The sequence below is a fragment of the Urocampus carinirostris genome, chromosome 1 (assembly GCF_059441175.1).
Source record: "Urocampus carinirostris isolate Australia breed hairy pipefish chromosome 1, RoL_Ucar_1.0, whole genome shotgun sequence".
Lineage (NCBI taxonomy): Eukaryota > Metazoa > Chordata > Actinopteri > Syngnathiformes > Syngnathidae > Urocampus > Urocampus carinirostris.
Window position 1 is genome coordinate 51,351,799 of NC_142349.1, and position 25,919 is coordinate 51,377,717.

At 37.6% G+C, this 25,919-nt stretch overlaps 1 protein-coding gene across 4 annotated transcripts in view; it reads right to left on the bottom strand.

Annotated features, from left to right (window-relative positions):
* LOC148375091 (thyroid hormone receptor alpha) overlaps positions 1-25,919 on the bottom strand; it is a 131,531-nt gene that overhangs the window by 36,773 nt on the left and 68,839 nt on the right. For all 4 annotated transcript variants that reach the window (XR_015851401.1, XM_088344545.1, XM_088344524.1 and 1 more), the window contains exon 4: positions 16,623-16,851. Coding sequence is in view for 3 of the 4 variants with exons in the window: in XM_088344545.1 (XP_088200671.1) it covers positions 16,623-16,678 (56 nt within the window). In the remaining variant the exon portion in view is untranslated. The remainder of the gene's footprint in view (positions 1-16,622; positions 16,852-25,919) is intronic.

Genomic DNA, 25,919 nt, shown 5'->3' on the forward strand with positions numbered 1-25,919 from the left:
AAAAACAAAAATTTTACCTGCGATACAGACGCAAAAGGCTGTGTGACCGGGCCCTAATGAAAAGAGTGGGATCACTGGAGGGCCGTTACAACAGGTTGCAATTTCTTATCTGAGGTTTCTCTCACTCCCCTGTACTCCTTTCAAGTTCAAAATCTCTTCTTATTTTGAGTGTCTATTGAACTTAAAACGTATTACCTTCCCAAATTCATTCAAAGCACATTTGAATATAATGATATTATAATAATATTTAGTTTATTTAATGGCAATTCTGTACAGTATACCATTATTTCAATTTAGGATTTCTGCGTAGCTGTATTGATATCTGGTGTAGGAACAGTCAACACTTATTTGGTCTGCATAGATTTTAGAGACTTAATTGTTTAAATTGTGCAATTGTTTGTTTCTAAAATACTTTGTAACTTAACATAAAAAAGAATAGCTCTGCATCTGAAACATAATTATATTCCTTTATATAAAATGCAGCACATTTTGGGGGGATTGAGGATTACAAACTTGACTTTATGATACATTCTGTGGGTGTTCCAATGGGAGCCAAGGCAAATGAATACCGTAAATTCCGGACTATAAGCCGCTACTTTTTTCCTAAATGTTCAACCCTGCGGCTTATTTAGTGATGCGGCCAATTTATGTAATTTTTCTAACAGCCGCCAGCGGCGATCGAGTACAAAAGGTAAGATTTAGACTGGTGGAATGTACAAAAGGTCAGATTTAGACCGGTGGAATATATGCGCAGAGGAAGACTGCAACAACATACCCTCATCATGCAAATTGCAAAAAGACAGGCACATGACGCAGCTTTCAAGCTAAACGCAATCAAACAGTCCGATAAAGAAGGAAACAGAGCTACTGCACGTAAATTTTACTTTGCAAGCGTGTTGCTAGCGTGCTTTTGAATAAGGGAGCGTGGGACGACATCTATATGACAAAGTCTGTTTCCCCAACTGGGCAAGACGACTTTGAAGACGTCGCTATAAGGAGGAAGATGAGGAAGGTGTACCGTGGTCATAACAAGTACGATATGTTTTCTTAGCAGACGCGATTACTGTTTTGCGAGCGTGTTCCTAGTAGCGTTTTGCTACCCTTCACAGGCACGGTTTGGGATGAAAGTTAAAATATTATTATTAAAGCTTTGAAAACTCTCTCGGTGTATCGTCTTTCTTTGTAAATATGTGTAACCATGTATAATATGTATTTGCAACTGTATATTTTTAATGTATTTATTTTAGAAACTTATTCTGCACGAGCAAATGAGAAAGAAGGGGCGGGGCAAACGAGGGCTGACGGAAAGTGGAGTAAAGGTGAGACGTGTTTGTGGACGCGGCCGACAATAGTGGATATATATTTTTCCCACCCTTACCTTTGGAAATATACACATTTTTCCTTTGATTACTTTCAATGGGCACCCGGACTCTGCAGGTCTGCATCAAACCTTAAGTACCGGTATCATTTTCCGTTCACTTTGTTGGCTGTGATTTTTGGACTGTGTCGGGTATGGGTTAATTTTGTGTTTGTGTTGCATTTTTTCAATGTGGGCGCATGCGGCTAATATACAGGTGAGGCTTGTGTATGTACAATATCGGTTATCCTCCCGAAATGTGGTGGGTGCGGCTTATAATCAGGTGCGCTCTATAGTCCAGAATTTACGGTAGTTTGTAAAACTTAATGCAGAGTTGTCAAACATATAGCCCACGGACACGACTGACTCATTGGATGACGTAATCCGGTCCGAGGTAAATCTCTGAATATGTAAAAAAAAAAAAAGCAAGCCTCGAGCTAATTCCTAAATCAAATGATCCTTCCTGTCACTAGAAGGCAGTAGAAGTGTTAACGTGCTGCAGTCCAGACTGGTTTCATGTTAAAGACAATATTGTGCAGTATTTTCTCAGCTTCAGTAGGACCAGCCAAGTAGTTCGATCTGATGTTGTATCCCTGTAACTGCTAAAACTCTTATTTTGCATTTCTTTATTGATTTCAAAGCGGTATGACAATTGAAGCAAGCAGGGAAAAGTGTGAAGCACAATGTAAAGCGCTTTGGGAGGTCTTCATTGACTTGAAAAGCTATATAATAATAATAATAATAATAATAATTTCCTTTGTATTGTCATTCTTTGTAACAATGTACACAGAACGAAATGTCGATACACCTGACCCGTTGTAGCGAGCCGATGCAGCCGCAGCCAACAGAGGGCGCCGCCATTTTACCAATGTTATAAGTCTTAGGTATGACTCGGCCGAGGCGCGAACCAGCGACCTCCCAGTCTCAAAGCGGGCGCCCTACCATCTAGGCTACTGAGCATATGTAAATGCAGACCATTTACATTTCCATATTTTTATTCAGAGCTCCCACTTGAGTTTGTTTATATTTGTGATGTTTCCATTTTATTCGGAATAAATGTGTTGTGCTTAGAAAAGATCCCTTATCATCCTTGATTATAATTCATATGGTAGGCTACACATATTGGATGAATGGTTAAGCATAGTGCTGAGAAACAAAGCTAAATATTTGACGTTGAATTTTTTTTACTGATCTAGCCCACTTGAGAACATAAAGTCTGTATCCTGCCCCCAAGCCAAACAGAGTTTGACACGCCTGCCTTAATGTAACCAATGTTACTACTAAATGCTACTCTTCGGTTAAATTAACAGTAATAGGAGTGAATTTCTTTATTGAGACTGTCATTCCAACTATAATCCATGGCACCAACATTCCAAACTCAATTAAGAATCACCAAATACAGCTACTAAATGGGAATAAAAACTCGGGGAAAACCCAATAAAGCAGGGTTTTCTCCATTTGTCTTATTTCTGGAACCACCACATCCACCCTAATAACAAGCCACGACCCAAATAAAGGAAAAACAAAAAATAAAAACACTTCTCAAATTGATTAAATGCAAAATTGTGCATTTTAAACCAGAAATATTAGGACGTATTCACATAAAAAGACAACAACAATGGCATTGAAACGACTTCAAGTACTGTATTTTTCTGGACTAGAATGCGCACCCTTAAAATATTCTTCTGTGACCAGTTTTATATCTAAGGAGCACTGGACTGTAAGACATCATAAAATGAAAAAAATAAATAGTTTTATATAACGTAAATATTATAAAATCTGGTAATACTACAAAAATACTGCAAAAAAATTACAAAAATCAACTACAGAGATGCTTCAAAATACTATTGTAGTACTCAGAGTTAAGAATACAAAAGTGATACTATGATACATGAGAACAAGTACAGAAATACTATAAAAATGCGTAATACTAGAATGAGTACTATTGTAATACTTTAAGTCAAAAATATGACAGTAATGATATAATACAAAAATACAATTACAGTAATAGTACAAAACTACTATAGTGATACTACAAAAACACTATTATAATACTACACAAGTACTTCAAAAGTACAACTACAGTAATAATACGGAAAAACTAACCCCACCTAAAAAAAAAAAAATCAACTACGGAAGTACTACAGAAATGCTACAAAAATACTCTATTCATACTACAAATATGTTATTGTAATACTACAAGAATACTACTGCAGTATTACTTTAATTCAAAAATACTAATACAGAAATACTACAAATATACTACAAAAATACAACTATAGTAATACTACAAGATACTACAGAAAAGTTGATCAGCCTTGGGGGTATGGCGCCCGCCCCGTGACTGGGAGGTTGAGGTTCAAGCCTCGGCCGAGTCATACCTAAGACTTAAACATTGGTACCCGTTGCCTCTCTGCTTGGCGTTCAGCATTAGGGGTTGGAATTGGGGGGTTTGGTCACCTAATGACTCCCAACACCTCAGTTGGGTTGAGCGAGGGGGCTGGGAATCCCCTCCTCTGAGTCAATCTCCCAAAAAGAGTCAGAAAGGACTCTAGCCACCTCCCATTAGGGGGATATGGCTGTGGTATATACATAATACGACAAAATAAAATTGTAAATCTACAGAAATAGTACAAAGATGCAAAAATACAACTTTGGGAAATACTAAGAAAATCATATAATTATCACCGTATAATGCCACGGACTTTACATGCCCCTTTTTCCTTAGCATTATTTTGCAAAGGCCTGCGACCCACTAAAAACGGGTCAGCGACCCGCTTTTGGGTCCCGGCCCACCATTTGAAAACCACTGATTTAAAAGAAGCAACCATTAAAGCGATGTTATTTGAAATGAATCAATTCAAATGTGAAAATGGTTTTACCGGAAGCCAGGCTAATCTTGCAGATCTAAAACTCTCTGGAATGATTCATGTGACTTCCATGCTTTCCTCCCATTTAATTGACCTGATGAAGAAGACTGCCTCCGAGCACCAACTAAGTGTTGTATAATGCTGTCGTCACATGAAGGCTGGCTTGCATGCAGACTTATTATGTGTGCGCTTCTCTTAGAACCTGGTCATGAGCCTTCATGTCCATAAGTGAAACCGACCTAGAAATCAATCCTTTCATTTAATCTGCGCTGCATGAACAATATGACAGTGTTACGCGCTGGAGCATAAACTTGATGTCGGCCCGGGTAACAGTCAAGGAGAGGTGAAGGGACCATAACATATACCTAGTAAGGTTAGGCGGCAATGTTCCCTCCAAGCGGTGCGCGTGCGCAATTTGTGCACCTTTTCAGGGCACCAGAAAATGTATCCTGAGCACAAAAATCGGGGCTCGAAATTGTGATATTAAATGAAATTACTAGCAAATTCGTCCAGGATTACAGTGCATTCCAGCAGAGACAACGTGGGTTCCCTATATGGTGTTTTAAGCGTGGAATTTTAGAGTCAATGTCAGCATGAGATTAAATAAATGAAAGCAAGCGTGCATGTCAGCTCAAGTTCTTGCACCAAGAGAGAGGGTGAAGAGTACTAGAGAGATGGGGATGAGGTTGATGACTTCATAAAAAATATTCTCTTATTATCTTTTTATCAGTAAGGCCTTAAAATATAGACAATTTTGGTTTACTTTAATTATCACCTGCACAGTTAGACTTCTTAGCTATGTGAAATTTCTTACCTACATTAATACATCAATGTTCCCACGCAAGTTCCGTCTTTTTTAGAAAAGTGTCTCTTTCAGCTTAACTCACTAAAATGAGCCAGCTCTTTCAGCTCCCAAACAGCTCTTCATATTATTTATGTTTCTTCCACCCATTCATCCATCCATCTATTCATCCATCCTATGCACTGTTTAGCCTCAATAGAGTGGCTGGTTTCCATACAAATATTATCAGTTATTATGTAACATTATCCACAAAATGACATAAAAATGTGAAAAATCAAGCAAAGAAAGCAAAATAGACAAAAATGAAAAAAGAAAAAAGAAAGAAGAAGAAAAAAAGAAAGAGAAAAAATGAAAAAAGGAAAATAGAACAAAGAAATAGAACAAAGTAAAAAAAACATTAAGGAAAAAAGAGTAAAAAAGTAAAACAGGGGGAAAAAAAGGACATCTTTTTCGGGGTCTTGATCGCTCAACGATAATAAGATTTCCAAGTATCGGATCGGTATCCTGAATTTAATTAAATTTAATCGATACCAAAAATACCAGCATTGCCCACGCCTAATACTGAGCCTTGGTTAGTTAGTTATACTTTACATGGTTCAGGTTTCTCATTGAAGTTTGCATGTAATATGATCCTCTTGAATAAATATTGACTTGCAAAACTGCACGTCGTATGCTGAGCCAATTGTATTGTTCGATCTCAATTAAAAGCATTCTCATGTTTCATTCCAGATGGACTGCAATCATTCTTAAAAACTAATTGTCAGAGATAACCAAACTAGATCAGCTCCTTATTGTTGTGAATGATCTGCATACATTTCCCTGATTTGAGAATTTCTGTTGCTGTTAAATGTTGTTACAGTAATTTTCATTGCACTATTATTACAACTAAGGCCAGTCACACCGAGCATTACCTAATAAAGACTTTTGCTGATTTATCTTGGCCTTCTTTTATCCGAATGTTTTCTTTTAAATCTTTACTACGTGTTTGTCCTGGAGTGCCAATGTTTTTTCTTACTTGAGGTCATTGGAGATGACTAATCTTATTGCAAACAATGTTCACAAGGTTGTATTCAATGATAATAAAGACCGTTAAATTCAATTGACAATAGTTTAATCTTTAATTTGGTATTGTTTTTTTTATGTTTATACTGCCCTTTCACATCATTTCCTGTAAGCTTTGAAAGATTAGTAGTCGCTATGTTTGAATTTGGCTAGTTTTTGTGAAAATGGCTGGCACTCAAAGATTTAAAATACAGCTCTTAAAAAGTTTATATATTTTTACGTAATACACAAGTTTAAGCAATACATATCATCTATTTAACAAATGAAAACGACCGATTCAATGTATAAGAAAATCAATTTCTAGCTCAGTAGCCTAGATGGTAGTGTGCCCGCTTTGAGACTGGGAGGTCGCTGGTTCGCGCCTCGGCCGAGACATACCTAATTGGTATAATGGCGGCGCCCTCTGTTGGCTGCGGCTGCATCGACTCGCTACAACGGGTCAGGTGTATCGACATTTCGTTCTGTGTACATTGTTACAAAGAATGACAATACAAAGGAAATTATTATTATTATTATTATTACAGCATGGCATTTTAAAATGTTTCATACAATATTTACTTGAGGTCCCTGTGATTTACCTGAATATATTCTAAAACTGCTCCTCAATTTAAACTATTGGATTACAAAACTGTACAAGTCTAACAACCTCACCGTCAGCACCCACTACAGCCATTGCAAGCATAATAAAAGTGGATTGAGGGATAGACGTGCCATGATTTCACTTACATATTTAAGAATTTCCGACAGTCTCCTTTGTTTTTTATGACAGCTCACGCTGGCGCCTTGAAATACGGAGGGAAATTTGCAACAACTATGATCTAAACACACCCGTCGAACTGAAAAAATGATGAGTAGATCTAATCTGATGTAGTTTATTAGTTCTTGAAATGGAAATTTAATTCAGAAGGGTTTTTTCCCTTGCTTATTGAGTGATTCTAAATGTATTCCCCTCTGCTTCATCGAATTATTAACTGGATATGGAAGATTACATTATCAGACAGACACAGACGGACAGGCAGAACTCAAGCTCTGATTCTATGACCGATTCACAGGGCTCTTCAAAGGGATTACAATAGACTATTTTTTCACCCAAAAATAGGCAGAGAACGTGAAGCGTTCCTCCCCGCAATCATGCAGATATGTTCGATAATATTTTACACGCCGTGGATCTCCAGAAACAAATTCTGAAGGTTGACAGTTTGACTTCATAGCCCCTAGAGCTTTAAAATCACGAGAAGACAAGACAAAATCAAAACAGTGGCGGGTCCTGTTGAAAAAAAGACAGCGATTGGCGTGATCAGTGAATGTATAGCGTTTATTTCCGCTTGGAGTATTTGGAACTTTGCTAACCGTGTCGCTGGGGGACTTCTGACTGATTTGTCTGACTTGCGTACTTTGATCATGTGAAGCTGCGTACGGTAACTTTACCTGCCGTCGTGTACACCGTGCGTTCCTTTTTGCCTTCACCTTCTTTTAGGTATGTTATTTTGACTTTTGTTTTTGTGTTTCTCACCGGATGTTTTGCAATTATTTTAATATTGTCCAGATAGCTCCCCCGTTAGCGTACAGGCTCCCGAAGGCTCCCAGGTTAGCCCCATTAGCGGTCAGCTAGCTGGCTTGCCTGCCATGCTTGTTTTTTCCAAGGCTGGGTTTGTTGCCGTAATCATTTCTTGTGGTTGGCTCCCAATTATCCTGAATGTTTTTGGTCAGCCAGCCTCCCGGTTTTTCTGCCTATCAGTCCCAAAAACTGCTACTTTTCTACTCTATTTTAAACACCACTTGAAATACAGAGTGGCTTCTTTTTTCATGGCGGCATGAAGGAAAATGGTTATCTGCTCTTTTCCACAACGCACGCTAAATACCAATCACCTCAGTGACATCTGGAAACATTATTTGCATCAGTTGATGTTATTCATATAAATACATAGCAGGAGCATAACAGTAGGTTTGTGACTACATTGTAAATATTTAACAGAGTACTAAACAACATATCAGTGTTGCAATATGGCACTTTTCTCCAAGTATGGTTGCCAGGTTTCTGTCATCTAGAAATACAAAGCCAACATTTTACGAGACACAGCACTCATTCCCGTTTTCCCTCAGTGCAGTAGTAAATATGTGCTTGCTTTGCGATTGCTATCTTGAATGGTCACATGATCGGAAAAGATGTGATGTAAATAACTGAAAACGATACAGCTGAGTACAATGCCTGGTGAGAGAGGGCACAGGGCTGTTGGCGTTCTGCGGCCAAAGGCGTCAATGTAAAATTCCCCACGTAATTGGCACCAGATGAGCGCCGGGCTTAAAATATAAGAAAAAGACGTGAATACAGTGCTTTCATTTTTATCTAAACATGCAGCTAAATCTGATACTGCTTTTACGAATAGAAGAAGGGGTTTCGCTCTTTAACTTCAGTGTGCGTCTTTCAATTAGGTGCACTTTGTAGTTTAAGGCAATGGTTCTCAATAGGTCTGAGTTGAGGACCAACAGTTCCACCCATATTCAATAGTTGCAAACCAAATCCAGAGAAAAAAATCGACTTTAGAGCGACTTTAAGTAATGTCATTCCCTTCAATGCTCAGTTAGCTGCATTTATTCTAGATCCAAGATGCTTCACTTAGCTCACGCCATTTTTAACAAACTCAACATGCAAACATATGGAAAGAAACGGTGCAACACTTTTGTTGGGCTTGTCAGCTATTCTGCTGTTCTTTTGATCAAATGACCCATTAACCGTGAAAACCGAGGGACCTCTGTACACACAATGGACTATTGCTGAGAGTAAATTTGTGTCATGCGCGTCGGCTCTTTTTTTCTGCTCTTTCCGCCTAAATGAACAGCACCCGTGTGGACACGATACATTATATCCAGTCGATTATTTGCTATGAGCCGGGTCTGGCAGAGCGCATGTATAAATGTGTGGGTGGGAGGGGCTACTTGGTGGATTTTTGAATACCGCAGGGGATTCTGGTCCCCATTAAATGAGATAAACATATTACAGTGTCTGTGTCGACCAAGTTTTCCAGTCTTTTACTTTGGTGTGATATAGCAGGTTTCAAATCACATTATTGCCATCTATTAAAGAGTGTAACTGACCCTTGGTTATTTTTGTGTTTTTAACAATTATTTTGCGACACGCTGAATATGCCTTTCAACCCACTAGTTGGGAAACACTGATTTATAGTGATTAATGTAAATCTGACAAAATGGCTGTAGCCTGAAAAGGATAATAATGGGTGGCTTGTTCTGCTAAACTATGTTTCATAAATGCAATATTAATCAGGGTGCTATGTTTAGACTAGTGGGGCTGCAAAAAGAAGGGAATACGGTTGAAGTTCTAGGTTGGGGTCTGTCTCCTCTTTTCTAAAAATGACCCTGTAAATGAATGGGTGCTGGTGATGTTTTATAGAAAGACTTATGAGTGATCAAAATCTAATGACTAGCATAAAAAAAGCCCTGCCTTCAAATAATGGAAAATAGAGCAACTGCCCTTTTAAATACTTAAAACCTTAAATGTGAACCAAAATACAGCGGTACCCCTTCTTTTAGAACAGTGCTCCTCAATTACTTACTGCCACGCCCCCTAAAATATTCCTGATATGAAATGATTAAACACTAATTGGTCCTCTCCCGTCCTACCAAAAGCGTCCAAGTGAACCCTATATAACTATTAAACACATATTTCTGATCAATAAAAAACATTAAAATGCTAAGTAAACATATAAACTACAGTAAAAAGATAAATAAGATGATACTATTGAATAAAAGAGTTTATTATGAGTGGCGTAACCAATGTGTGCGCATGGTGTAGAGGAATGGGTGGGGGTTCCGGAAATTGCATACCTGTCAACTTATACGTTTTCCCGTATTTTATACTTTTTTTTTTTGATAATCTTAATTAGTATATGCGGTATAACATTTTTTATTACAGGGGGAAAAAAAAACAATCTTGTCTTGCCCATTTTCGTCTCTAATCCGAAAATTCTTGGTCACTGGTAGCAGGCAACTAGGTCATCGTAGATTGCTATTACTATCGCGGTATTCTACATAGGATTTCTTGCTGTGAGTAAATAGGCGCTGCATTGTTTTTGTAAGATTTATCATCACTTAATAAGGGGGATTTGAAATCATTAATTAGGGGAGGTTGACATGTATGAGAGACTGTTGCTACGCAAGCACTGACTGTACACTAAAATTAAAAATACCATACGTAAACACAAAAACATTTTTTACAGCACAATTTGTTATTGATTTGCCTGTAATTTGAATGAAGCATTTGAGTTAAAAGGCAGCTGCCCCTGAATGCTCAACTCCAGATCATTTTTGTAGAACGGGATTGCGATGTACACCAGCCCTTTGAGACTTGTTGTGATTAAGGGGCTATACCAATAAACATGATTTGACTTGACAAAGAGTCTTTGAAGCTTTAATATGACACAAAATCAAATGACGTAATGTCATCGCCACAAAGGTTGGTTTTCAATAATATAGAATAAGATAGAATAGAATATTCCTTTATTATCATCGTTACAAAATGGCTTGAACATATTGTGACAACGAAATTGGACTATGGAAGCCACAAGCGATGCAATGCATATTGTAAGATCTGATACTTATTATTCTGGGACAAAATAGTTTTTACCCAGTATCAGTATTGTCACACCCCGCTGCCCATCAATGCTGAGGTCCGGCATATCTCTGTAAAGCGGAGCTACGCTGTACACTGAAAAAAAAAAAAAAAAAACGCGACCTGATGATAATGGTCCCCTATCCGAGTCAGATCGGGAGGATTGTTCTACTATTAGTAACCATGGTAACTAGTAATATTGGTTTCATGGGGAAGAGCGAACCTATACCTCAAAAAAAACTTCCTGGAAAGGGATTGGCGCTGCCAGGCTGCACATGCCCAAGACATACCACGGGAGGTGCTGCCCCTATGACCCTGCTGGTTAAGGGATCTGTGAGCGGTGAGTAGGTTGCTTACGTAAACTGGACGAGCTGATGCTGGCGCCAAGCATTGATGAGTGGTGGGATGCCTCGAGTGGTCTCTAGTGGTTGGTTCTAGGACTGCTCGTGAACTGGATTTTCCCTCGTATACTGAGCAAGATTTTGTTCCCAAAACAATTGTACGATATGACACTTAAAATTTTGGACCAAACCAGTTTTTCTCCAGTGATTTAAGTATTGTCAAACACAGCTGCCCGTCAAAGCTAAGATCTGGCTCACCTCTGAACAGTGGGATGACGCTTTACACCGAAAAACAATGGTGACCAGATGATGAAGGTGCTGTAACTGAGTTAGTTTAGGAGACTCCTCCTGGTATTGGGAACCATGAAAACCAGTACTGTATCAGTTTCATGTGGAGGTGCAAAACCTCACCCCAAAAATGGCCTGGAGAGGATGACACACCACAGGGTGTGGTGCCCATAAGACCATGGCGGTTGAGGAATCTGTGAATCTTGATACAGAAATTCTCGTGTTCGTAAGTGGTACCACTGTATACACGGGAGATTGATTTCATTTAACATCTGAAGCAAATGCAGACATTATGTTTTCATCACCAGCATCTTTTTGTTTGTCTTTTACTGCAAGCATCTACGATGCTTTTAAACTGAACACACAGGGAGGGGGTATGGGGATGTGTGCATTGCATGAGGCAGCACTCTCAAGAACACGTGCATTCTCAATGACACAGTGAGAATCACGCTCATGCGCACAAGTCGAGCTGCAATCCCCTACTGATGTCACATATTTAGGCATCCCGAACTGTCCTTTGCTTTCTGCTCTCACAGTCTCTAAATCTCTCTAATCCACATGCCAATAGATGCGTCTGTATGTATCCACACACTGCATTCGCCAGAGCAATCAATCACATTTATGTTAACAGACCAGAAAAGACAGAGCAGCCGGGTTATTACGCATCAGGTCTGTGTATTCTCACCCTCCAGTTTACTCTAGTTGAACTGATTTTATCGGAAGCTTTGGCCTCTTCCCCTGAGCGGACAACTTGCACAGTAGACCCTACAGACCATTTTGACTTCTTTAAGGACATATGAGATGCATTTCACGAACCATCTGCAGCAGGTTTCTACTGTCCTGTGTCTATCCTTCCTTTTTTCAAAATAAATTACAACAGGGAATTTTCACTGATCATTTAGGGATCCATCTATGTGTACAGTGCGACATCTTCAAGTTTATAAATATAAAATTATTAAAACCATCTTGTGTGGTCTGCATTTATATAGCACTTTTCAAGTCAATAAAGACCTCCCAAAGCGCTTTACATTGTGCTTCACATAGCAGCGTCAGCCATGCAAGGCAACTACAAAAATACTTTTCCCCCCCAAAAAAGTATTTTTGTTTTAATATTCAAAAAGGATTTTTTCAGGTCATTTACGATCCATCTATTCTTTGTGAACAGTGTGACATCTGTATCTGGCTTCCGTCGCCAGGGCAATCATTTTGCACAATAAGTAATGCTGCAAAATCATTTTAACAATTTAATAATCTGCCAATTCATTGGCTGATCGGATGAATTCAAAATCATTTTATTTCAATCAATATAGTATAAAATATAACACTACTTCAATAAGCATTCATAGACTATTCACGTTTACTGTTGAATGTTCCTTTAAAGACGCAAGTTGGCCAACCAAAAAAATCAGATAACTTTGGAAAACAATTAGTGTGATGAGAGCTAAATCGGTATCTGTGGAGAAACACAACGTCGAAAGTTACTCCGATAATGAGACGTAAGTTACACAATAAGGTTTCAATAAACACACTCAGTTTTCAAACATGAAAAGCACTGCAGCAACCTTATCCAGTGTATCAACAAGCAAAGCACTCTTTTGTCTTCGCAGGACACACAAGGACTAGACAGCCAAGAAACATGTGTTTGTTTACCAGACAGTGCTGCTTCTTTAACAACTGTGTATATAATGGAACAGTAGCCAAGTACAAGGTCACCCAGGGAAACAAAAGTCCAAGAATTCACACACTCACAGGCCCCTACAGACTTCTGGATCTATTTAAAAAAAGCACACGATTTATTTCATTATAACGGACCAAAAAGTGCAAACACTTTCTATCCAGTCTGTTGCATATTATCAATTTTTCTAGACCATTAATCCAAGTTGTCCTGGTTGTGTTTTATTATTCAGACTGTTTTGGTTGCTTCTCAACTCAAGCCAGAGAATTTGTTAAATGAGGCATTCAGGCCCAGCGTGTACATGTGTGTGCGTGAACACGTGCTGCAAAAGAAACAGGAAGAGAACAGATGGTACGAGGACAGAGTTTTGTGTCTTTCTGTTTATTGTTTCTTAAAATACACCTACTACGATTTGAGCCATTATCTGTATGCTGGGCATCTTGGTCAACTGATGCTGAAAAATATTTAGGTCAATAAAGCAAGGGTGGAAAAAAACATGTTTTTCAACTGATCTGTTCATATTGGCTCTTAGTCCAAGATTTGTGTGGTCACATACCAATGTTGACGTGAGACTATTCTCATCCTATGTAACTGCAGAATGAGCTTTATTACCTCGCAATTAAAAATGATGGATGTGGTAATTACCATATAGAGAACAAGTTGAACTAAGCTAACTTATTTGGGTAAAAAAATAGACTAATTGAGTGGAGTGTAGAAGACGACACTATTTTTCAGCATTGACAACTTAATAAGCTTTTGGCACTCTCAAAGCACGATGCAGAAATGTGCAAAGATGAAAAGCACAGGATTCCCTTAATGTTCTCGGTTAATCTGTTCTATAACCACCTAATCACCAGTATCAAACCGATTTAAAAAAATGTTTCAATAAATATAATACATTTTTGCGGCCTGGCCCAATAATAACAAACAATGTGGTACCGTGAGTAAAATTTGTGTTTCTCCACAGATACCAAATTAGCTCTCATCACGTTAATTAATTGTTTTTCAAAGTCATCAGATTTTTTTAATTGGCCAACTTGCAACTTTAAAAGGAACATTAAACAGAAAACTTGAATATTCTAAAAATGATAATTGAAGTAGTTTTATATTTTATACTATATTGATTGAAAACAACATACAACAAAGTTGTTTCACTTGTTCTTAGCAAAAACTAATTATTGTAAATGATCAACATTATTCAATATGTGCAAACATGTGTTTATTTTTATCTTTCAGGACGACCAAATTACTTCCGACAATGCCTTTCCCTTTATTCAGTTCAAAATCCCGTGCACTTCAATTATGCAAGTCGGCAATACAAATACTGTATTTCAGTATTTCCAAACCTTTTTTGTACCACAGGTTGGTATTATGTCTGACAATATTTTTGCGGCATGGCCCAATAATAACAAACAATGTGGTACCAAGGGTAAAAATATTGTGATGATAACATAAATGCTAACGCCTTTTAGTCTGTATATCTATTGCGGTTGGTCGTATCCATCAAACTCCCCGCCACGGGTAAAGTTCGATTCCAGTTGCATCCAGATTTGCAAATGTGATTAGTAATATATTTCAATTGAACAATCAATGAATAAATCCGGTACTTAATTACTGTAGTGCAACGGTATCCCTTACCATCGCTTCAATTCTATACAGCTTATAGTTCAGTGCACCTTATATATGAAAATAAAATCACAAAATAATTTTTTGGTGGTGAGCTTTGTAATCCGAAACGCTTTATAGTGCGATAAATATGGTATATTTTTGTTTTGGAAAAGTCTTTGAAAATCATGTGCAATTTATAGTCTGTAAAATATGGTAGGTACTAGGACCGTATGATTTTGGAAAAAAAAAATAATTACAACTTTCAAGACCAATATTGCCATTTCGATACAAATTTCGATTTTAATAGAAAAGTTTTGTTTTTTGTGAGTACAGAAACAACATGCTACTTTGCGCCACGCTTATCGCTGGTTAACTCCTTTGCATATTTTTAAATGAATTGATTTTGTCTTTGGAGTCATCAACATAAATGTATCGTGCATTGTGTTCAGCAGGCACATATTGAGGAGGGCGCTCTGTGTTGGGTGGGTGTGATTGTTTGTTTGCGCCTACTGTGATAAGCTGGTGTGGCTGTGTGTGCATGGCCGTGATAGGCTGGTGTATAGTGTCAGTCAAACAGCAGGCACGGGTGCGCGCTGCCTCCATCACCGAACTGAGAAGCATAGCAATCGCTAGCTTTTAGCGGCTCATTGCATTAAAAAGTAAATTCATCAATTAAATTGGACTCTGAAGATAGTCAGAAGAGTGCAACGAAATGGTGAGCACCCGGGTTCCACAAGGAACTCGGGCAGCTTCTGGGCAAAGGCAAGAGCGGTGCTCCCTGGTCTGGCCAACTGCTAACGGTTAAGTTATTAACTCTGTTGCCAACGGATGACATGGAGCCACAACTCAAGGGAAACCGCTACATTTAGCATACTACATTTTAATCATCGCGAAGAGGACACCCACTGCTAGTGTGCAGCGAGCTGGCCTCTCTTTAAACTTCATTCTTACACTGAAAGGAGCAGCCCCTCAATTTTTGTTTACGTTTGTATAATGATAATACAACAATTCATTCAACTCCTATTATGTGTTCCCTGTTATTATTTGTAGATTTATAATTATTTTTTTCCTCAAGCTGGTATACTCTCAGTTGGTGATGACGTGATCTCGAGGGGAGATTAACCCTTGGGGGCTTTTATGAAGGTGCGATGCTACTTAAAGGATTTTCACATTTCCCGAGTGATTCTTGATTTTTGTCCTCGTTAACCACGAAAAGGATCTCCGTACTTAATGATATTGACATGCTTTAACCCACTCTTAAATGTTCTGCATTTATGTAGCACTTTTTAAGTCAATGAAGACCTCCCAGAGCGCTTTACAATGAGCTTTACACTTTTCCCTTTTACACACTAACTAACCGATAGCAGCGTCAGCCATGCAAAGCAATTACCTGCTATCGGGGGCATTAGGAATTCAGTGGCTTGCCCAAGGAGCAGGGTATTGAACCTGCGACCTCTTGATCCCAAGACGGGCGCTCTACCTCCTAAGTTAATGCCGCAGTCTTCTTGGGAACTTTGTTGTGGTGTAGCTGTTTGCTCTCACAAGGCTCAAACCGCAGTGTCTTGCGATTACACAATCACACTAGGTCTTGTCGGAATATCGATTTGATTTTGAATAATTGCGCAGCCCTAGTATGTACAAATATAAACATTAGTCTTTTATGGACCAATTTATGTATCATTTCACTTGTGTTTTAGATTTATTGTTAGAGTGGAAAAAAAAAACACACCCAAAAAAAATCTGTGAGATCTTGTTCTTAGATATTTCTTTACAACTTTGGTTTACCGCAATGCCCCGATAAGCAAGTTGCTGTTGACGCTATCAGTGCGTGAGTGTGTTTGTGAATAGGTAAGTGAAACGCACATTATAAAGCGCTTTGGGAGGTCTTCATTGACTTGAAAAGCTCTATATAAATGCGGACCATTGTCATTGTCATAACCTAATACTCTGAGGCCACTGAGTGTATATTAGACACACAAAAATCTGTCTCACCCTTTCTCATCTTTCACCGTCGAGTCGTTCTTCTGCTTTTTGGACTCTGACTCCATTCAGCCTAGGCCCCGTCTTGCAGCCAATGATAGGACAGTGGGCTTGACCAGGACCTTGCCAGCCTGCTCAGGATTTGTCGGCAGAACCTTTGAAAGGCAGCCGTGTGGAAATGCTTGCCGCCATTGGCAGGGTGAAGCGTGGTTGTCACAACAACAGCTGAGGCCAATAAAAGCTGCAATAAAATATACAGAAAAATGTGACTATGATATTACAAGAGCACAATCACACAGTGCAGAGAATGCAGACATATTGCAAAAGTGTCAATGTGTTCAGAATGATTATTAGAATAACATTTTCTACAAGAAAACTAAAATATAGTCTTTTGCAAAGTCCCCTTTTCTGGCACTATTAGAAAAGTTACAATGCTGAGGATAAAAAAGCATCATAGGCATAGGAATAGAAATACAAGCACTGGTAAAGAACAAAATGAGATGTGAACAGGCTCCCAAAATAGGCAATCCAGCGTTGCCATGGCAATAACTTGGACACTTTCCTAGCAGCAATAACTGTGCAATCAAAATAAGTGAAAATGCATGTCCCAGATTTCATTTAAGTTTACAGTAAAGTTTGTGGACATCACAGGATGCGACACTATTTAAAACATTGCATACATTTCTCCAATGGTGAAAGTACTTCTTTACTTACATGATACCTGAAACAAATAATTTCAAGTTTTCTTGATGATAGCACGAATAATAAAATTACTACTGTATAATGTGTTTTTGTTTTAAATTATGTAGGCGAAAACTAAAAAAACGGCATGTTTTGGCAAAGACGTGTGCTGTTTGAGTGTTCTGCCATCTAGTGGCGACAGTCTGATCGAGCCAATAACTTCAATTTTGAATCGTCTCTATTATCATTGATAACGTTGTAAAACATTATGCAACAAGATTAGACATGTCACTGCAGGTTAAACATGTAATTAAGACTTCAAAGACAAAAAATATAAAAGACAACCAGGACAAAAGGCAGAAAAAATGTTTATAATTTAGTTATTGCAGACTGGTTTCAACAGTGCAATGCTTGTACAGTAAATGAAAAGGAATACTGCAATGGAAAGAAGTGCAATTACATTTAGTAGCCACAAACCCCCATAATAAGTCACAAGTTATATATTTTCACAATTTCTTACAATAACATTGAGAAACAACAAGAAAAAATAACAGGCATAAGTTGCAAGATATGTTTTTACAGTTTAGTGCACTCGTTTAGGTTGGTTGGGGAAAGAAGCTGTCTCTGAGCTTATTTGTTCTTTTTGTGGGACCTGTAGCGCCTACAATGTATATATTTATTTTAATGTATTTTCTATGTTATTGTTTGTGCTGAGCAGAATGAATCCTTAAACCTGGTAGATAGAAATCAAAGGGATACAAGGTGAGCAACTTTCTAATTGGTTCACCAGCTAGTAATTTTGTTTAACGAATTCTTTTTCTACAATTTCTTTTGGGAGATGAGATTTTTGTGTGTGTGTGTGTGAGTATATATATATTCCCAGCCCCCTCGCTCAACTCAACTGAGGTGTTGGGAGTCATTAGGTGACCAAACCCCCCAATTCCAACCCCTAATGCTGAACGCCAAGCAGGGAGGCAACGGGTACCAATGTTTAAGTCTTAGGTATGACTCGGCCGAGGCTTGAACAGCAACCTCCCAGCCTCGGGGCGGGCGCCATACCCCCAAGGCCACGGATATTTATAAACATATATATATATATATATATATATATATATATATATATATATATATATATATATATATTTATATACATATATTTGTATATACATTTTGGATTATTTTGTTTTTGTATATATTGCTACAGCTAAATGTTCATTGGATTATTAATTATTAATATTGTTTTTACTATAACTAAAAGCTAAGCTCTACGTTAATTATTATTTTTTGGGGACTATTCTTCTTGATTGTCCTTTAACTGGATAGTCCTTTAAGTGTCTAATCCTGTTGCATGCACTGTTTCACAAAATTTATGTCAAAAACAGAAAAGACAATTCTAATTGTAATTCTAAAAGATAAGTTGGGGCCCATCCAACTTGTTATTATTGTTATCATTATTATTATTAATACTAATACTCAGGGATCAGAATTTTCCGCGGATTTCCGCTGTTTTTGAACCCCAAAGGTCATTCCCGTAAATCGTCTAAATTCGATGAGAAAATATTTTGGGGGGGGGGTGAGGTATGATACGTGACTGTTTCATCACCCCAAGTTAGCATTTAGACCATTGGTCGATAGGTTCGCTGATAACCAATCAGCGGAGCTTTTGTTCAGAGCATTGGCTTTCTCAAACATGGCGCTCCTTCCGGTCTTTTCAAACGGTGAAATGAGTGTTTGAAAAAGTAAATATGAAAATACTAAGAAAAGAAGACGAGGCTTTTGTCTCCGAGATTGATAAAGGAATCAAGAATAAATTTAAGTGGTCGAGGCTGGAGAAGACTGTCACAGTAAACGTTAAAATCGGCGCAAAGATCGAGGAAGTTACAGAAACTTTGAGCCAGTTCGTCGCAAAGTGTGATGTTCCAGGGAAAGCAAAGTGTCTATACTGTGTCGATCTGATCAATTATGGTACGCGAGGTTGTGTGGCACGGATCGATCATGCTAAAATGAACAAGCACAAAGCAAAAATAGCTTGCCGGCGATCAAATTATGCACTCGGATCCGCATTTAAAATCGGCAGCCACCGGTTCAACATTATTGGCCGTTTCAAATCCTTCCACTTCAAATACTAGCAGCAGTCAACCACTGGTTCCCCTGTGTGACAGAAAATCCCAATCTGAGGTATTTATAAATCTATTTATTTATGAAATGATTTTATCTTTTGTGTTTATACAATATTTAGAACAGGATAAACAAAATTTAAAATTTGTTATAAACATGATTAAAATAGATTATTTTGTATCATCATGATCATGTTCAATATTACGAATGCTTTTAATGTCAATATATTATTATTTTTTAAATTTATATATATATATATATATATATATATATATATATATATATATATATATATATATAATACATGGTTTCTGTTTTGTTGGATTTAATTCATTCTAGTGCAATTTTCACATAGCAAATAAGATAAATGCTGTTGACTTCAGGGGGGCTTCGCCCCCCTGAGCCCCCCACCGGGCTCCGCCCTGGACCCTGGCTATTTCAGCTGAAAATGAAAATCTCCATTCTGATCCCTGAATACTTTTTACTTCAAAGCGCCTTTCAGAACACCCAAGGTCGCTATACACAGAATAACAAGAATAAAACAAGAATAAAACAAGTAATAGATACCAAATAAAACAAAGTTAAAACAAACAAAGTGTTTAAAAACACGCAAAATACTGTATTTGGCGGAAGCAGGTTAAATTTATTTTTTAAATGGATATGATAAAAAACTGCTTGCTGGTCAAAATTATTTATGGAAATCTACATCCCTTAAAAATTCACTATTAAATGAGCGATTACAGCATTCTATATCTCCATAACAGAAATGGCCTTTTTAACAGATGTGCAGCTGTTAATATGGTCAGAAGAGGAAAATAAATTGTGGCACTTTCAATTTTCAAAATCACAATATTGCTGTTATTGTTACATTCTTAGTCTAAGAAGCAGCATAGATATAATGAATGTAGGGCAGTGATGGAGCAAATGCCTTTTAAAGATTGCACTCTGACGTACTGCGGTCAGCAAATGGTTTGATGAATAACACAAAAAGCAGCATTATTATTCCTTTTTGTTGAAGAAAACTTAGAGATCCAAGGCCATTAATGAGACTTAAGCTTTAAGTGACATGTATGAGTGTTATTCAAAGTACGAATCAGACTCCAAAGTGAAATTTCAACAAAGGCCTTTTATCCAAAGCTTTCTCAGAGGTCAGAAACATTTTTCTGCCATATTCGATGTATTTAAGAGATAATTTAAAGATTTTTTTGATCCAGCAGCATGTTCGTTTGATTTTAAATGTGTGATATCTGCAGGATTATTTAAAGAGGAGGTTACTCGCTGGAAGATTAACGAAAAATTGTTATTGTCTGTCTATCTATCTATATTTCTTCAACCATACAAAGATTTTCTTTGTATGGTTGAAGAAATATTTTTATTGCGACAGGTAAGGCTCTCACAATTAAAACATTTCTGGTTACAATTAATTGTCACACAAATAACCACGATTGATTAATATATTGTAAATATTATATAAAGTAATGGACTGGTGCCAACTTTGCCACGACCCAAGAACAGGCCAGGGACCGTCAACGGTGGAGAAGGCTGTCCAGAGTTGCATCCTCATTGGGATCCGTGAGCCGTGATTTAATAAGTGCAAAAATTCGGTGCACAGATGAGAGAAAAAAATACTCTTAATTTCAACAAACATTACTAAATTGAATATAGCTGCAGAGCAGATCAACGTTTCTTTGCTTTAAGTTTTAAGATTTCAACATATTTAAAGTGAATGCAGCTAACAGCAGTAGACAAATGTCTCTTTGCTTCAAGTTCTTAGGCTTTGAAAACAAAGACAGTTAAAGGAGGTATGCAAGTTTTCATACAGTTTCCCTAAGAAACTGAAAAACAAACAAAATTGCACAGCTTATGGTGTGTTAAGATGACATCAACTTGAATATAAACTTGAAACTTAGGCTTGCACAGGGCAAACCAAAATATATATTTGCCTTCTGGAATCAAAGCTCAGTGTATAAGTTCTGTGTACAAAGGATAGTTTCCTCCTTGCTAGAAAATGCTAATAGAAATTTAACAGAGGCCAACAAAATAACTTTCAGGCTCTCTCTGCTGTAAAATGAAAAACAACAAAATAGTGTTGTGAAATAATGGCATAGGTATGTGTTCTCATTATCGATGAGTACTGAAGATTATGGTACAATACTATGTATTAATTCACAGTTCACGGATCGTTTAACCGATGGGACGTTGGGGCGCCAATGAGGACGCAACTCTGTACAGGCTTCTCCACTGTTGACGGTCGCTGGCCTGTTCTTAGCAAAGTTGGCACCAATCAATTCCTTAATGTTGTTTAAATGTTGTTTAAGTTCTTGTTTAATGTATTCATTATGGTATAAAAATGTAGTCCAGAACACATCTAATGATTACTTTTTAAAGTAAGTGTTTTGATCCTCAAAGGATTTGAGAGTAAAAAGTAAATACTTGAGTAACAGAGAACAAAAAAGTAAAGTTTCAAATGTCTCATTGAATGAACATATCCAAATATCTGAGAATTAAGACTCAACGACTAAATTAATTGATGTATAATGTGTCAAACATCATATTAAAACAGGGGAAGTACGAGTAGAAATATTAGAGTGAGATTTACAGTTACAGTACATTTAAATCCTTAAAAAAAGCAGGGGGTTCACGCAACTTGGAAACAATAGCGTTCTACTTGTTCATGGATACTTTGTGGATATTATTTCAGCGTATTTAACTTGTCTGCTAAAAGTAAACTTGTGTTCAAAAATGTGTACTCTTTACAAGTCTATTGGAATTCGTTTCAGTCTTAAATGTCCAACCGATGTAAAGCCTTGTAGTCAACTTGTTTCACAAACGGCCAAGTTTTGACAAACGGAACTATCTCAATCTCTTCTCATTTCAACATGTTACCCAGTGTTCTCTTTTAATGATGTTTACTATGTTTGTGTACTGTAACTCAATGCTAAATGTATTCCACCCTGGTCATCCTGGAAGTGAGGCCCCTTCTCAAGGTTTCCTTTTTCCTCACGCTGAGGTTTTGAGTTTTTTCTTGCCCGCATGTTGGTTTAAGATCAGGCGATGCTGCAATTGTAATCCTGTGCAGACCTTTGAGACCTTTTTGTGATTAAGGGCTATACAAATAAATGTGACTCGACTTGACTTATTTTCAATAATGTGAAAAAATGAAATATTGCCGATTATGACAGTGCTCAATATCCCATCTCAAAATATTAGAATATCATTAAAAAGTATGCTTTTTAATAATAATAATAATAATTTTTTGTAAGTCATAATCAGCAGTATTGAAATAATAATAGACCTGTAATATTCAGATTCAGATTCAGATCTACTTTATTGTCATTCTAGTACACGTGTATACAGAACGAAATGTCGATACATCTGACCCGCACAGTTTCCTCGAATGTACAGATATAAGTAAAAGTTGTATTGTATTATGGCTACGTATAGTATTTTACCATACCATAGTGCCGATAGTGCAAGAGGAGTAGCTAACCAGATGTGCAAAATGGGCATATCAATATCTGTAATATCTTAATATTAAAATCTTAATATCTTTTTATTTGTAATAAATCCAGAATGTATGACATTTTTGTTTTTTTAATTGCATTACAAAAGTCAAATCTTCCAATATTATTTTTTGTCAGACGCAGTTCTGTATAATTGATATCTCTTTCCATTTGATGTCTGAGTTCCTGCCTGCCTCATGAAATATCTTTAGCCTGATAAAAGTCTGCATGTGGTATCCAGAAGAGAAAGCTTGCACATACCACAGCAAAACCGCCACAGATTGCATCCGTTCCGGACGTAGTGTGCGTTCGGCATTAGGAATAAATTGAGAAGCTCGGTCAACTGCTTGGGACTCTGAGTAGAGCTGCTGTTCCGGCACTTTGAGATTAGTCAGTTAAAGTGGCTTGGGCATTTAGTTAGGGTGCCCCCCTGTAGAGCAGAGGTCTCAAACTTAATTGACTTGGGGGGGTCAATGTCTGAGTGAGGTTGGGGCAATTAAGTTTTCCACAAGACATGTTCTGATATAAATGTCTCACCGTTCTCAAATATATTTTATAAAATTTTCTACACAAAATAAGTTATGAAAAAAAAAAAAAAATGACATCTTCATAAGAAAATGGAAAAATCAATCAGTAATAAATTAATCAAAAAGTTACGTGGGTAGCATTCACTTTGGAGGGACAGTGTGTAACAGTTGACCCCCTAGATGTCGCTGTATTGTGTATTGCAACCAATAAAGAGTGCTTAAAAGCATAACATCAACGATGGAGACTCAAAGTGACCAAACCTCAACATTTTTCTTCTCAATTTGTTTACTTAAAACATATAAATAAAGAAAATACAAGGGAAAAGGGAAAAACAGAACAAAAATAAAAGAGAAAATAAATGAAAAAGAGTTAAAGAAGAAAAGAAAAAGAAAAAAAGGGGAAAAAGAGAAAACAAGAAGTCTTGTTTATTTGTATAGCCTTTAATCACAAGGAGTCTCAAAGGGCTGAACAGACCACAGATTATTGCAAACCACAGACTATTATAACATCATCCCCTGATCTAAAACCAACATGAGGGCAATGAAAAACTGAAAAACCTCAACATGAGGAAAATGAAGAAAGCTTGAGAAGGGACCACACAAACAAGCCTTCAGGGGGCACCTGTAGCAGCAAGATGGCCAACAATGATATTAGCTCCATCTAGATGAGATCCATTCATCAATTTCCTGTACCGCTTATACTCACAAGGGATCTTATCCCAGAAGTCTTCGGCAGTGAGCAGGGGACACCCTGAATTGGTTGCCACAAACTGTCCTTTTAAGCTTTTGTATTGAAGCGTCCCCTGCTAAGGCTGCTGCCCTCACCACTTAACCTCAGATAAGACATATGAAGATGGATTGATGGACGGACAGATGGATGGATGGACAATGATGTTCTTGTGACTAATAATGATGATCTAGAAATCAAGCTGTGACATTCGCTGCACATGGCCTGTGTTCTGTTGATAATTTTTTTTGCAGTAACAGCATACAAATGTAAACAAAATTGATGCTTGTGAAAATGTGTGGAAAATAAAAGACTATGCAAATATTTCTTAGCACAGGTAAAATCAGAGCAGAAAAAAACAAAAGCAATGAAGAACAACCCCAAGTTATCACCACAAAGCTCACAATCAACCACCAAGAGCTTGAACCCGTTAACAAATTTAAATACCTTGGATTTGTCATATCAGAAATTATGGCCACGATAGCCCAAACCACAAGAGGCCAAGGATATGCAATGCTACAGTAGGCTTCAAGGCATCAGATACTTCGCCCATTTGACAGACAAAACGATAAGCAACAATATCAGAGGGCACATTTGACTCCACGAAGAACTGTTGTGGACAGTCACATCACAAGATCATCAGGACTGGCCAAGCTCATTCTCCAGGGCACAGTCTAAAGGTCAAGGAGAGGAAGACAGAAAGAGAACTGGGCCAACACCAACACAGAAGAGACTGGTGCCGACTTTGCCACAAACCACAATTATGCCAGGAACAATCAGCAGTGGAAGAAGCTGTCTAAAGTTTGTCCTCAATTGTGCCCCAAAGATCTCCCTAAGGGATCAGTGAACTGAACCTTAAACAGTGATAAAGGGTAAAAGAATATATAAATGCTACTATTCATACAACAGGAAAATAATGGTCTCCTGTAGATATATCAGACTGCTATAATCAAAGGTTTATTAGTACATGGAGATAAGATCATCATTTCTTTCATACTGCATTACTTTTGGTACCATGTTTTTGAATTATGCAGGGAGCCATAAGGGTTTGTTCAAGGTATCTTGGTGGCTTGAAAGTAAAAAAAACTGACATGCAGAACCAGATTTAAAGATCTGGTGTTGGCTTCCACCTTCACCCATGGTCACAAACTTACTGAAGAGTAAATTGCTTTCCTCTGTCTGGGATGACCTCCAACTATAAAGTAGGGGGCACGGTTATTTCGGAGAAACTCTAAATATTGCTTCCACTAAGCCACATACAAATGAACAGTTGATTTGTTTTGGGCATCCATTTTATGGATGATATTCACATTGTAGATTGCCATACCCAGTTCAGAGGTTTTGGTAACTGCAGAATATGAGTGGCATACATACGCAAAAAAATCTGTGAAAGTGCAAGACCAAAGGACAACATTTTGTGAATTATTGGAAACGATTAAGGAAGTACATATAATAACATTTTCACTTTGCAGTTAGATCAAAAAGCCTGGCGGGCCGCATGTGGTCTGGGAGCTATAGATTAGAACCAAAGGGAACAAAGTATTGTGAACAAAAAAAACTTTGTCAATGACACATTCTTAAGAACTAAATTACTTTCATCAACTTTGTACGTAATGGGTGAAAAAAATAAAATAAAACACTAGATAAGCATTGACACACAACTGATCAGTTTAGTTGGGCAGTCCTAAAGAGAGAAGGGGCAGCAGCTATACTACAATAGGCTAAAAGGAGGTGCTTAAAGGAAGACAAATTA